At 37.8% G+C, this 12,770-nt stretch overlaps 1 protein-coding gene across 4 annotated transcripts in view; it reads left to right on the top strand.

The window, feature by feature from the left end:
- The window catches only part of MITF (melanocyte inducing transcription factor), a 286,241-nt gene that overhangs the window by 158,905 nt on the left and 114,566 nt on the right, over window positions 1-12,770 (top strand). Inside the window, exon 1 of one of the 4 annotated variants that reach the window (XM_090283842.1) lies at window positions 2,430-2,485. The exons of the other annotated variants lie outside the window; for them this stretch is intronic. Within the exon in view, the coding sequence (XP_090139968.1) occupies window positions 2,430-2,485 (56 nt within the window). Of the gene's footprint in view, window positions 1-2,429; window positions 2,486-12,770 lie in introns of those variants that run through there. 4 annotated transcript variants of the gene reach the window in all.

The following is a 12,770-nucleotide window of genomic DNA, read 5'->3' as shown; positions in this document are numbered from 1 at the left end:
ACATATGCCCTGCTGACCAGAAGACATCTGTTGAACAATGGTAAGACTGCTACTTGAGAGCTGGCATTTTGGTATGGGGAATGTGTGGAACAGCTCATTTTGCAGATGGCACACTCAGTTCAAGCATTCGTCCGTTTGCTGGTGGGCATTTCATCGCTGTGTCCAAGAAGGGTTTCCAAGAGCATTGGTGTAATGGAGATCTTTCTGAACACTATTGATAACTTGAGCACATACCTCTTAGAAGTAATTTTATTTACACACTATATAAATGGTCAATGGATAGCTTTCTTGGGGTGTTGGATTGTTCAGGATAAAAAGCCAGGCAATGTCATTGTCTGAACATCCCAGGGGAACATTTGACGCCATAATATGTCCCTCCTGGAAAGGCTGGAATTCATGCCAGTGGCTTCATGGTCTACATTTGAGAGTTTATACAGGGTACAGATTTTTCCTGTGTGTAAGCATGTAATAAACAGGGTTTCAGTTCTGAAATGTATCCAGGTACCTTGTAACTTTGTGCAGTTACAGATAGTACCCAAGGCGGGAGAGAGTCCAGCTCAGCTTTTTAAAAATAATCCCCTAAAAATCCTGCTATGGTAATTTCCTGCCTTTTTCATTTTTCTTGATCTTCCACTTGCTCTATTTCTGGTAAAGGTGAATCAAGGATAACAGTCCTAACCACAGTTATAATCATAAAAGCTATTTCTTATTGAGAGCTTTACTGTGTGTCAGAGACTGTGCCAGACACATTACATGTTATCTCCTTCATTTCTAACCACAACCTGTGGGATAACCACTTAGCCTTTTCCTTTCTAAGGTGAAGAAACTGGGGCCACAAAACGTTCAGTAATCTGTACAAGGTCACAGAATTAGGAACTGGTGGGATTTCCACTTGGGTAAGTTGATACCAGAGCCTGTGTTGTGAATTTTTCTGCCTTACTGTGGTAGAGGCAGGAGAAGGAGAGGCAGGGAGGCTTGTAAGGGGGATAGTGTAGTGTCTGAGTCATCTTTTACGCCAATGTCCAGCAAATACCTGGCATGTAGGAAGTGCTCAATAACTGTGGTTAATGAATACAATTATTGTATCAGGGGCCTGTATTCTTCCCCTCACCACCTCCAATCTTTTTACTTACTGGTCCTTAATTTTACAGTAATCTGCCTACTTATCTTCACCCTGTCTTAAATTCCAAGAATTTGTACAGTGCCTAAGACATAGTAGGTGTTTCATAAATATATATTAAACCAAAGAATGAATGAATAAAAAAATGAACAAAATAAAAAAAGCCAGAAATAGTTTGTCTGAGACTCCTGGATGAATGTTTCCTCTTATCAAACAGAAGTTTAAAAAAGATAATTTCATTACATTATAAAATTTGAGATTGATTATAGCTTATAGAAATCACATTGTATTCCAGACATTTACTTTAGACACAAATTCTTAGGTATAGAAAGGTAAACTAACTTGCCAGGGTATACAGCTAGTCAATATCAGATGTCTTTGTTCTGACCTTTGAATTGTGTGTAGGGAGAAAAGTACATATTTTCATAACTCTGCAGGATATCTTTGGTGGGCTGAGTGTATAGAAACTGCACCAATATTTGATGATATTAATATTTTCATGTCAGAATTTTAGTGTCTTCTAAGAACATGTATTTTTTTCTTCTTGTATACCAGTGTGTTCAGAATTTAATTGGATGACAGTCTAAGAATGCACTAATTTATGACCTAAAGATGTGTTGTGTCCTAAAAGGTGGTAGCCACGTTAAGAAGCAGCTTGCCCTTGACTCCCACTGGGCCTGGGCAAGAACAGCCCTCCTTGTGTTTTTGGGATATAAGGATAAGGAATGCTGTCTGATCTCTAGTCTGTCAGCAGGAGAGCATGTACAATTTATCAAGCTCCAGTTCCAAATACGCCTGTTCATGCATGCAAAGCTGCTAGAGGTGTGTGATGAGCTGATGCCTGAGATCCCCTCAGCTGAGAAAGGGCACAAGCAACCCCACAACCCTCCTTGATTCTATAACTCTATTAAGTGTTAAAAATTCACTGGTATGTAAAATTATCTCTCCTTTCAAGTTCTGTAAGAATATGCAGGCACCACAAGCCTCAACCAGTACCTGCACTGGAGAAGGCTAAGTGAGCATCCACAGTGCTTGCCTGACTGCTGGCTTGGATCTGGCCATGCCTGGGTCCTTGCACAGCCCCTTTGCAGTGTGAGGCAGCATTTTTGTCCTGCAGGTACAGTAGGTACTGGATTAAACAGGTCTGCTATTGCAGACAGACACCAGGCACCTTTCTAGCAGGAGCTGTGTTTGGATTGGAGTTTCCAGGGCCTTATCAGGAGCCACCCCTAGTGACACAGCCAGTGCCAGAACTAACTTTGACTTTCACTCTTGGCCAAGGGCTTGCAGAACACCTTACAGGGAAAAGATGGAGGCGCTGAGAGTTCAGATGTTTATGCCCTGCGCCTTTGAAAGCTTGTATCTGTAAGTGAAGTCTTATTCTGGAAATAATCCCGGGACCACTTAATAGGAGTTTAAGGGGGAGGCCAGAGAAAGGGAAGATTTTATTGGAAGTTAAAAATACTGGAATGGTTGCTTTGTGACTGTGGCTTTAATCAGCTTGAGCTGTACCTCCAGGAGGTGGACATGACAAGGAGAACAGTGAATTTGTGGGGGAATTGAAATGCTAGCCTCATAGTTTCTCCTTTTTGTTTAAAACTGAATGTTGGCCTTAAATTAATAATGCCAAAAAATGACTGCTTGAAAAATCTGAGAACAGAACTTGATTTATGATTATAAGGTAGATTGCAGTCCAGCTTTGTTATGAATTGAAAAAGGATTTTCTTTGGGAAAAAGAGTGTGTAATGGTAACATTTGTCAAAATTGTCCTATTGCAGACACTTTGGGTTTTTGCTTCTCCTTTTTTATTTCTGACTATGGAATAGTGACAGTTGCATTAATAAACATCTCCTTTGCATTTCTATATATTGATTTTTTTCTTTTTGAAAGGAACATCAGAATCATCTGCCAGGCATATACATGTAGAACAAGTTTGAAATAGTCAGTTTCAAAGACATACTAAAATGGAGAAATAATGAATGGAGAATGGATGATGCCTCTCTGCACCTCCTTTTAACATTTACTCTCAAGGTTAGGTGATAAGATTTGAAAACAATACTAAAAGCTGTATCCCTAAGTAAATAACCATTCAGGCAAATTAACTTATGCAAAAGCCAGCTCTGGAGCTTAATAATTATTTACTGAGTGTTCCTGGGTCATGAGAGAGGTTCTCATTGAGTCAGAAAAGCATTATGTTCAGCAGCTTGTGAAGGTGTGTTTAAAGATGGCAAAAATAATGGAAAAATACTAAATGTAGCTGAACTATTTTGAGAATCTTTTCTTAAGAAAAAAATTCCCACAAATTTAAGTGTGGTTAAAGTTCATAATGTTCAGTAGATATATCTTTAAAATAATTTCTAATTTCTTGTGCTGTTTTTGCTGTATTGTTTGCTTTTATAGATTTTTTTCATTCTGTATGTCATTAAAAGTTTAATTACTTATCTCTCAAATGATAGAGCATTTTTATGAATGAAGTATACATAATTATGGATTTAAAATATCATCATGCTAGAAATGTTTAAATTTCTGCTTTGTAAATAAGATAATAGTGAGATGATAGCCGCTCTTCTTGATTCATACTCCATAAGAATGTCCTTTAGAACTTAGTAATTGTAGAAATATTAATTTTAAACAAAGTAATGGATGTCATGAATGGCTAAAACATGTCATTCTGATGCACATAAAAGAAATGATGATGTCACCCTCCAATGTACACTCATTTTGCTTAATTATTTTGAAATTTTTGTTCTGGTTAAATAAAATACTTCCCATAGGAGCATGCTTCCCCTACAAACTCTCAGAATTCTTAGCACATATATTTGGCAAAACTTGTTCACTGAGCTGTTGCCCATTAACTTCTTTGTGCCTGTTATTTTAGGGAGGGCACGTGCTGTGAATTAATTGTTTCTTTTATATTTTCCTTTAGGAAAGTAAAAGAATACCACAGCAACATTCTATGATTTTGGCTTCCTAGAAAATAAGTTGAGTTTTTACTAGTCATGAGATGCTAAGGTACTCAGAGGGTGCCAGTGCAGAAATTAAAACGCAGTGGAAAGGATATTATAGTCAAACCACCATGTAAGCTTGTATCTGTAAGTGAAGTCTTATTCTGGAAATAATCCCAGGACCACTTAATAGGAGTTTAAGGGGGAGGCCAGAGAAGGGGACGATTTTATTGGAAGTTAAAAATACTGGAATGGTTGCTTTGTGACTGTGGCTTTAATCAGCTTGAGCTGTACTTCCAGGAGGTGGACATGACAAGGAGAACAGTGAATTTGTGGGGGAATTGAAATGCTAGCCTCATAACACATTTAATTCATTAACACATTTGATTTTCATAACAACTCTATGACAAGGGTACCTTTTCTTTTGCCTTCATTTTGCAAATGAGAAAATTGAGGTTTGGGTAGGTGAAGTCATAGAGCTGAAAAATGGGTTTCAGCCTAGGGGTTCTGGCTCCAGGGTTTCTCCTTTTCTCAATTATGTTCTGTGGCTTTTCACTGAAGATACTGAATGAATTGATATTTCTTCCTCTGTCATTTTATTTTTTAATTTTTTTAAAGTATATTTTATTGATTATCTTGTTACAATAGTTCCAATTTTTTCCCCCTTTGCTCCCCTCTGCCCAGCACACCCCATCCCCCAGCAATCCCAGGCCTCTTAGTTCATGTCCATGGGTCATGCATATAAGTTCTTTGGCTTCATCCTTTCCTATATTATTCTTTTAAAAAATTAATAATTAATCATTAATTAATAATACAAATTTAATTAATTAATTAATTTTTTATAGCAAAAATAACAATTCCCCCTTTTCAGACTTAAGACGCTTTATAATCTTATAAAGGATAATGGGTGAAGGTCTCATGCTCTTCTAGCTGCTTAAAGCTGGACATGGTCATCGTCCTACCTACCCTTGGATCCATAAATCCCTAATAAGAGTGGGGTGTGGAGGGGAGGGTGGCCTTCCCACATGGGGAAAGATCTTGAAGAATCCAGGTCAGTTGGCTGTCCCCGGACAACGGTGTGCTTGGTTTAACCAGCGGGCATCCCTGTTGTATTTTGGGGGCAAGAGATTTGGCAACAGGATTAAAAGGCATCATTCAATCCATAACCACTAGGTGACAAAAGGCAGAGATTAATTTTTTAGTGTCCCACATTAGGGGAAAAAAAGGCTCCTTTGAAGGAAGGTGTGCAAGGTACGTCACACCTGTCCAAAACCTTTTTGCCCACTATACTTAGTTTGGGTTGAGGGAAATATTTTAGGTTTCCTCATCTCATACCTCTAGGCCCTTTTTATTCAAGCCATTAGGATAGAAAAGAGAAACCAGTTTTAAAGTGAAGCCCACAGAGCACCTCATGCTTTACCAACCCAGCCATTTATTTCAACCAAACTGTTGAGTCTCAGGAGGCAGCGATGCATACAGGATTAACTGAGTCCTGTACATACAGACAATCACTCACGTAATGAGATCATAGGCTTATGCCCTATGAAAACAGAACACACATGTTAATTTATTCAACATAGAGCACAAACCAGTCTCTAAATCTGCAAGACTGTCTTATTGAAAAGACATCCAGTTGCAAGGCATTTGACATTCTTCTTGCCTGTAAATTAAGTGTCTTTGATGATGTCACAGACCTAGTTTAACTTTCAAATGAAAACAAACTTTAAATGAAAGTAAACTTTAAAGACAGTTATCTGCACTACTTTATAGTCTACCACTGAGCATTGTGATTTTCCTTGAATCATGATTTTTCTCCCTAAGATTACCCTCCTTGTCATTAAAGGGACTGCATTAAGTCGAGTTTTAATTTATCCTGTTTATTTATATAAACACAAAAATAGCAGCAAATGATCACATATGATCTTTATGTCTGCTTTGCTGAAACTTACACAAGGAACCTTTAGGGTGACCTTCAGTCTGTCCTTCAGGGCACAGGAGCTGAGCCACATACCTGCCATTCAGCCTTGCTTGTAAACACCTGTCTTTTCCAAGTCCTTCAGGTTATCCATTATGCCTTAAGGTCCCTTCTAGCCATCTTTCAGAAAACCAACCTTTGTTCCTTCCCTGGAAAGATTGCCATGGACCGCACATCCAACCAAGGTACCCGGCCTTTTTACTCATGGGCTTTTATTACCTTCAAAAGTCAATCCCAGTTCTTCAGGGCTTTTTGGTAACAACCAGAGCCTGAGCATGTCTCCTTTAGGCATGACATTCCAGTCAAAGTCTTGGTTAACAAAACGTCTATTAACAACTTGTCTTATTAGTTTTATGCAAAGAACCTTAAGTCATTACTTCTTCAGAATGCCAAATTCTGGAGGGATCAGGTTGGGAGAAAAGTATACAGTGTGAAGGAAAATCCTTGTTCTTCTAATATTCACTAAAATTGCATTTCCGTACTTTACATTTTCTTTCGTTCACTTTCCTACATGTGAGGGTTTTTTGGGGGGGATTTGCTGGCTTACTTATTAACTTACAGTAGTCCCTCTATATCGCGGTTCACTTATTATGGTCTCACTGTATCGTGGTATTTTAAAAAATATTATATTTAATTATTTATGTGGATTTTTCACTATATGGTGGGATTTTACAATACTGTGTACATATGTTGTTAAAGTTACGTAGGTTTAAGAGTGTAGAATACATGTAAGGTTCCTACTTCATGGGGGGTTCTAGAATTTAATACCCACGATAAGTGAGGGAATACTGTATTTTGCTTTCATTATTTTCCCCACTAAAAATTTTTGTTTGTTTTTCTATTACAATTTTCCCACTTTTTTCCCTATTGCTTCCCCGCACCCTGCTCACCCCTTCTCCCACAGTCAGCCCCCACCCAGTGGTCCATGTCCATGCCTGGCTTATTTCACTAAGCATAATTATCTCTAGTTCATCAATGTTGTTGCAAATGGTAGAAGTTCCTTCTTTCTTTCTGCTACATAGTACTCCATTGTGTAATTGTACCACAGTTTTTTGATCCACTCATCTACAGTCGGGCACTTAGGTTGTTTCCAGCACTTGGCTATTATAAATAGTGCTGCTCTGAACATAGGGGTGCATAAGTTCATTTGAATTGATGTTTTAGGATTCTTCGGATATAATCCTAGCAATGGAATCGCTGGTTTAAAAGACAGTTCCATTTTTAGTTTTTTGAGGAAATTCCATACTGTTTTCCATAGTGGTTGCACCAGTCTGCAGTCCCACCAGCAGTACACTAGGGTTACTTTTTCTCCACATCATCGCCAGTACATGTTGTTTGTTGATTTGTTGATGATGATGATGGCCATTCTGACTGGTGTGAGGAGGTATTTCATTGTGGTTTTTATTTGCATCTCTCTGATGGCTAGTGATGTTGAGCATTCTTTCATATGTCTATGGACCTTCTGTATGTCCTCTTCGGAGAAGTGTTTGTTCAGATCCTTTGCCCATTTTTTAATTGGGTTGTCTGTCTTCTTGGTATTGAGTCATATAAGTTCTTTATATACTTCGGAGATCAATCCCTTGTCTGAGGTAACATTGGCAAATATATTTTCCCATATGGTTGGTTCCTTTTTCATCTTGCTGATGTTTTCTTTCGCTGAGCAGAAACTTTTTAGTTTGATGTAGTCCTATGTGTTTATTCTTTTCTTTATTTCCCTTGCCTTAGGAGATATATCAGCGAAAATATTGCTATGTGGGATATCTGAAATTTTCTTACCTATGTTTTTCTCTAGGACTTTTATGGTGTCATGGCTTACATTTAAGTCTTTGATCCATCTGTGTTTATTCTGGTGTATGATGTAAGTTGGTGATATAGTTTCATTTTTTTGCATGTCTCTGTCCAGTTCTTCCAACACCATTTGTTGAAGAGGCTCTTTTCACTCCATTTGATGTTCCTTCCCCCTTTGTCAAATATTAGTTGACCATATAGACCTGGGTTTATTTCTGGGCTCTCTGTTCTGTTCCATTGGTCTATATGTCTATTCTTATGCCAGTACCAGACTGTTTTTTTATTACCGTGGCCTTGTAGTATAGTTTGGTAACAGTTATTGTGATTCCTTGTACTGTATTCTTCTTCTTCAAGATTGCCTGGCTATTCGGGGTCCTTTTTGGTTCCATATAAATTTTTGAAGTATTTGTTCTAGGTCTGTGAGATATGTTGTTGGTATTTTAATAGGGATTGCATTAAATCTATAAATTGCTTTGGGTAATATGGACATTTAAATGATGTTCTTCCCCATCCATGAACATGCTATATGCTTCCATTTATGTGTATTTTCCTTAATTTCTTTCTTCAGTGTTATGTAGTTTCCTGTGTATAGGTTTCTTATCTCCTTGGTTAAGTTTATTCCTAGGTACTTCATTTTTCTTGTTGCTATAGTAAATGAGATTTTTTTCTAGTTTCTAACTCTGATATTTTATTGTTGGTGTACAGAAATGCCTTTGATTTCTGAATATTGACTTTGTACCCTGCTGTTTTGCCAAATTCACTTATTAGATCGAGTACTTTTTTCATGGAGTCTATGTACACTATCATATCGTCTACAAATAATGACAGTTTTACTTCCTCTTTTCCAATTTGGATGCCTTTTTCTATCTTGTCTGATTACTGTGGCTAGAGCTTCCAAGACTATGTTGAATAGGAGTGGGGAGAGTGGAAATCCTTGTCTTCTTCATGATCTCAGGGGAATGCTTTTGGTTTTTGTCCATCGAGTATGATGCTGGCTTCAGGTTTCTCGTATAAGGCCTTTATTATGTTGAGGTATGCTCCCTCTATTCCCACTTTGCTGAGTGTTTTCATCATAAAAGGGTGTTGCACTTTATCAGATGCTTTTTCAACATCTATTGATATGATCATGTGGTTTTGTCTTTCATTTTGTTTATGTCGTGTGTTATGTTTATCAATTTGTGAATATTAAGCCATCCTTGCATCCCTGGAATGAATCTCACTCGTTGTGGTGTATGATCTTTTTAATGTGTTGCTGTATCCAGTTTGCCAATATTTTGTTGAGGATTTTAGCATCCATGATCATCAGCAATATTGGCCTGTAGTTTTCTTTCTTTGTTGTGTCTTGACCTGGTTTTTGAATTAGAGTAATAATGGCTTCATAGAAAGAGTGTAGGAATCTTCCCTTTTCTTGGGTTTTTTGGAATATTTTGAGAAGGAAAGGATTTAGTTCTTTCCTAATTGTTTTGTAAATTTCACCTGTGAAGCAGTCTGGTCTGGAGCTTTTTTGTGCCGGGAGTTTTTTTTATTACTGCTTCAGTTTCATTAGTTGTTACTTGTCTGTTCAGGCTTTCTGCTTCTTCTTGTTTCAGTTTTGGAAGATCGCATGTTTCCAGAAATTTGTCCATTTTATCTAGTTTGTCAAATTTCTTTTGATACAGTTGTTCATTGAAATTTCTTACAATCCTTTGTATTTCTGTGCTATCAGTTGTGATTTCTCCTCCTTCATTTCTGATTTTATTTATTTGGATCCTCTCCCTTTTTTCCTTGATGAGCTTGGTTAATGGCTTGTCAATTATTTTTATCTTTTCAAAAAAGGAGCTCTTTGTTTTATTGATCTGTTGAATTATTTGTTTGGTCTCTATGTCATTTAATTCTGCTCTGACCTTGATGATTTCCTTCCTTCTATTCGCTCTGGGCTTTGTTTGTTGTTGTTATTCTAGTTCTTGTAGCTCTAGGGTTAGATGTTTTACTTGAGATTCTTCTATCCTTTTTAGGTAGGCCTGTATTGATTGCTATGAACTTTCCTCTCAGGACTGCTTTCGCTGTATCCCATAGGTTTTGGGTAGTTGTGTGTTTGTTATCATTTGTTTCCAGAAACTTTTTGATTTCTTCCTTGGTGTCATTGTTAACCTATTCATTATTTAATAGCATGTTATTCATTCTCCATGAGTTTGAATGTTTTTGAGTTTTTTCCTTGCGGTTGATTTCCAGTTTCAAGCCATTGTGATCTGAGAAGATGCTTGATATAATTTCAGTTTTCTTGAATTTGTTGAGGTTTGTTTTGTGTCCTACCATGTGATCTATCTTTGAAAATGTTCCATGTGCACTTGAAAAGAATGTATATTTTGCTTCTTTGGGGTGAGAATTTCTGTATATATCAATTAAGTTCATTTGATCTAGAGTGTTGTTCAATGCCTCAATATTCTTGGAGTTTCTTTACTTCGAAGATCTTTCCATTGTTGACAATTAGGTGTTAAGGTCCCCTACTATGAGTGCGTTGCTGTCTATATCCTTCATTGAGGTGGAGATGCCTCTCACACCCTAAGCTCGGTTGGAAGTTGCTTTCTCCAGCAGAGGCTTCCTGACCACAGTGGAACAAACTTACCCAGGACATTTCATTATGTCTGGGGGAAGGAAGATGGCTGCCTCTCTAGTGGAGAACAGCAATTAGACCTTCTTTCCTCATGCCTTTTATTGAGGAGGATACACACGAGAGATACAAGGTCCAGATTCATGAATCATCAGTAGTTTGGAGGTGTTAGGATTACAGTTGACAGTAACAGATTGCATGTACTAGTACAGAGTGTACAGTGACCAGTCTGTGTCAGGGTCTGTCAAACATCTTGACTCCACGCTGGCAGCAGGTGCAAGGTTTTATACATTTCTTGCTAGAGATTGTTATGTTATATTAAAAGATAAGCAGAGCAAGTTCTAAAGCATAATAAGCATTCTTTAAATCCAATTCCCACAGAAACCCTCTGAGTGGCTTTCAGTTATGTTTCACACACATTCTTATGTTGAGACTGAAAGACAAGCACAATCAGAATGCCATCAGCAGTCATGCTCAGGCCAGGGCAACAATTTCCTAAACAACGAGGAGCGGTTCCCTACATCTCCTTCTTTTTTGTTTTTTGTGATGCTTATAGTGGATAGGCCTATGAAGCTTGCTACTTGCTTTTCTTTAATATGATTATGGGTAAACAACTTGTAGATACATTGAAGGACATATAGTATAGTAATGATTAATAAATATCCAGTAGCTTCTATTATCTATATACATAAATTGAGTTCTTGAAACCAATTCTTAGGGTCAAGCTATTGGAGGTTATTTCTTAGTGTTTGAAACATTTTGTTTAGCAAGTTGTTTAATGTCCATAAATTGCTGATGAAGTTCAAATTGTAGCTAATCAATTTGGCCTTTAGGTTTATGGAAAAGGTATCCCATAGATGATGTTGTATTGTCAACCCAAGAAAGCAGACTAGAGTTCCATTTTAATGGGGTAACATAATCTTAAGAATTCATGGTTGCAGGCAAGCTGTTGTCAGGTGACTGGGGCATTCTGTCATTTCCCCAGTCACAGTACGGCTGATATTGTGGCTGAGAGTTGGGCCAGGATTTTCTGATTAATATGGGATTCCAGCAGGATGTCATAGGGACCAGTCTGTTGTTTAGTCAGCAGCTATTTAGGGCCTTCAGTCTTCCAGGTCTTCAGTAAGATATGGTTCCCTGGTTGGAGTGGATTTAGGAGCTTGTCAGGTGGATAGATAAACTTGTAATGCGTAAACGTGTACAAAATGGTTAATTTACATAATAACTTACAAACCGGACTTTGAGTCTGTAAGATTGTGGAGACACCCAGTCACAGGGCCTTTGTTGGAATGATAGCATTCTCGGTGATGTTATAAACCTAGGACTTTTTGCATGTAAAGCAGAGACAAGCCTATTTCTGTAATTAAGGGGTTAAACAGGGACAGCTATATCCTGGGAGGGTTTTGGGAGTGTAGAGTCCCCCCCTGTTCCTGCTTTTAAGTTAGAGAAAGAGAAACAATTTTATTTTGGTGATTACTGCATCTAGAGACTTTGAAAATTTTCCCAGAGGCTAGAGAAGGCAGAGGAGATAGCAAGCTTGGCATGGCTTGTTCTTGGGACTGCAGCTTTAAGTTTAAAATTTACAATGTTTTAAAGACTTATATGCTTACTTTTTCTTCTTATTTCTTTTTTACTTTCACCTCTATTCTTGAGTTACCCACTGGAATGTCCTTTTTTTCCATGCCATATGCAATCTCCTTTCTTTATGCCTTCTTTTTCCTTCCTTTTTCCTCACTTTATTTTTTCTTTCCTTTCCCCTACACAATTCTTTTTCAATTTACACAGTCTCTCTATGACTTACTTGGACGTTCTGCAACATACACAATTCTCTTGACTCAACATTCTACAAGAAACACAATAAGTTTTTTAAAACTTAAGTCCAATTAGATTGCTAAATTAGGTTCTTTGGGAAGGACTCAATATTCCCCCTTTTTTGTTTTTTAGGACATATACTAAATTAGTTATATACCTTTCCTTAATTTAACATCCAGTTCCTTTTACCAGTTGCTTTAACAACCAAAAATAAACCTCTATTTCTGGCCTAAAGCTTTTCTCATTCTGATAAAATTCTATTTGGTGGGAGACGCCACGGGGTTGGACAGTTGAGTGCTTGTGACTGTGTTCCTGATGTTGCATGGACTTTGACTTGCACCGGTAGGTGCCTAGTGCTCTAACCCGGTCCGTGTACCAGCTTATCCTGTCACAGGAGACTTAAAGCGGTGAGCGCCCTATCGGCTTTTAACTACTCAACCCGTGCCCACAATTTCGTGGCAATTTATTGAATGAGAGAAGCCAGAATGGTCCTTCGAATGAGAGTTGAGGAGAGAAAGGCAAAATCAAAAACCCCTGCCA

The sequence above is a fragment of the Furipterus horrens genome, unplaced genomic scaffold (assembly GCF_987537825.1).
Source record: "Furipterus horrens unplaced genomic scaffold, mFurHor1.1.pri manual_scaffold_7, whole genome shotgun sequence".
NCBI lineage: Eukaryota > Metazoa > Chordata > Mammalia > Chiroptera > Furipteridae > Furipterus > Furipterus horrens.
Note: the sequence above shows the minus strand (reverse complement) of the source record. Positions and strands in the feature narration are given on the sequence as shown.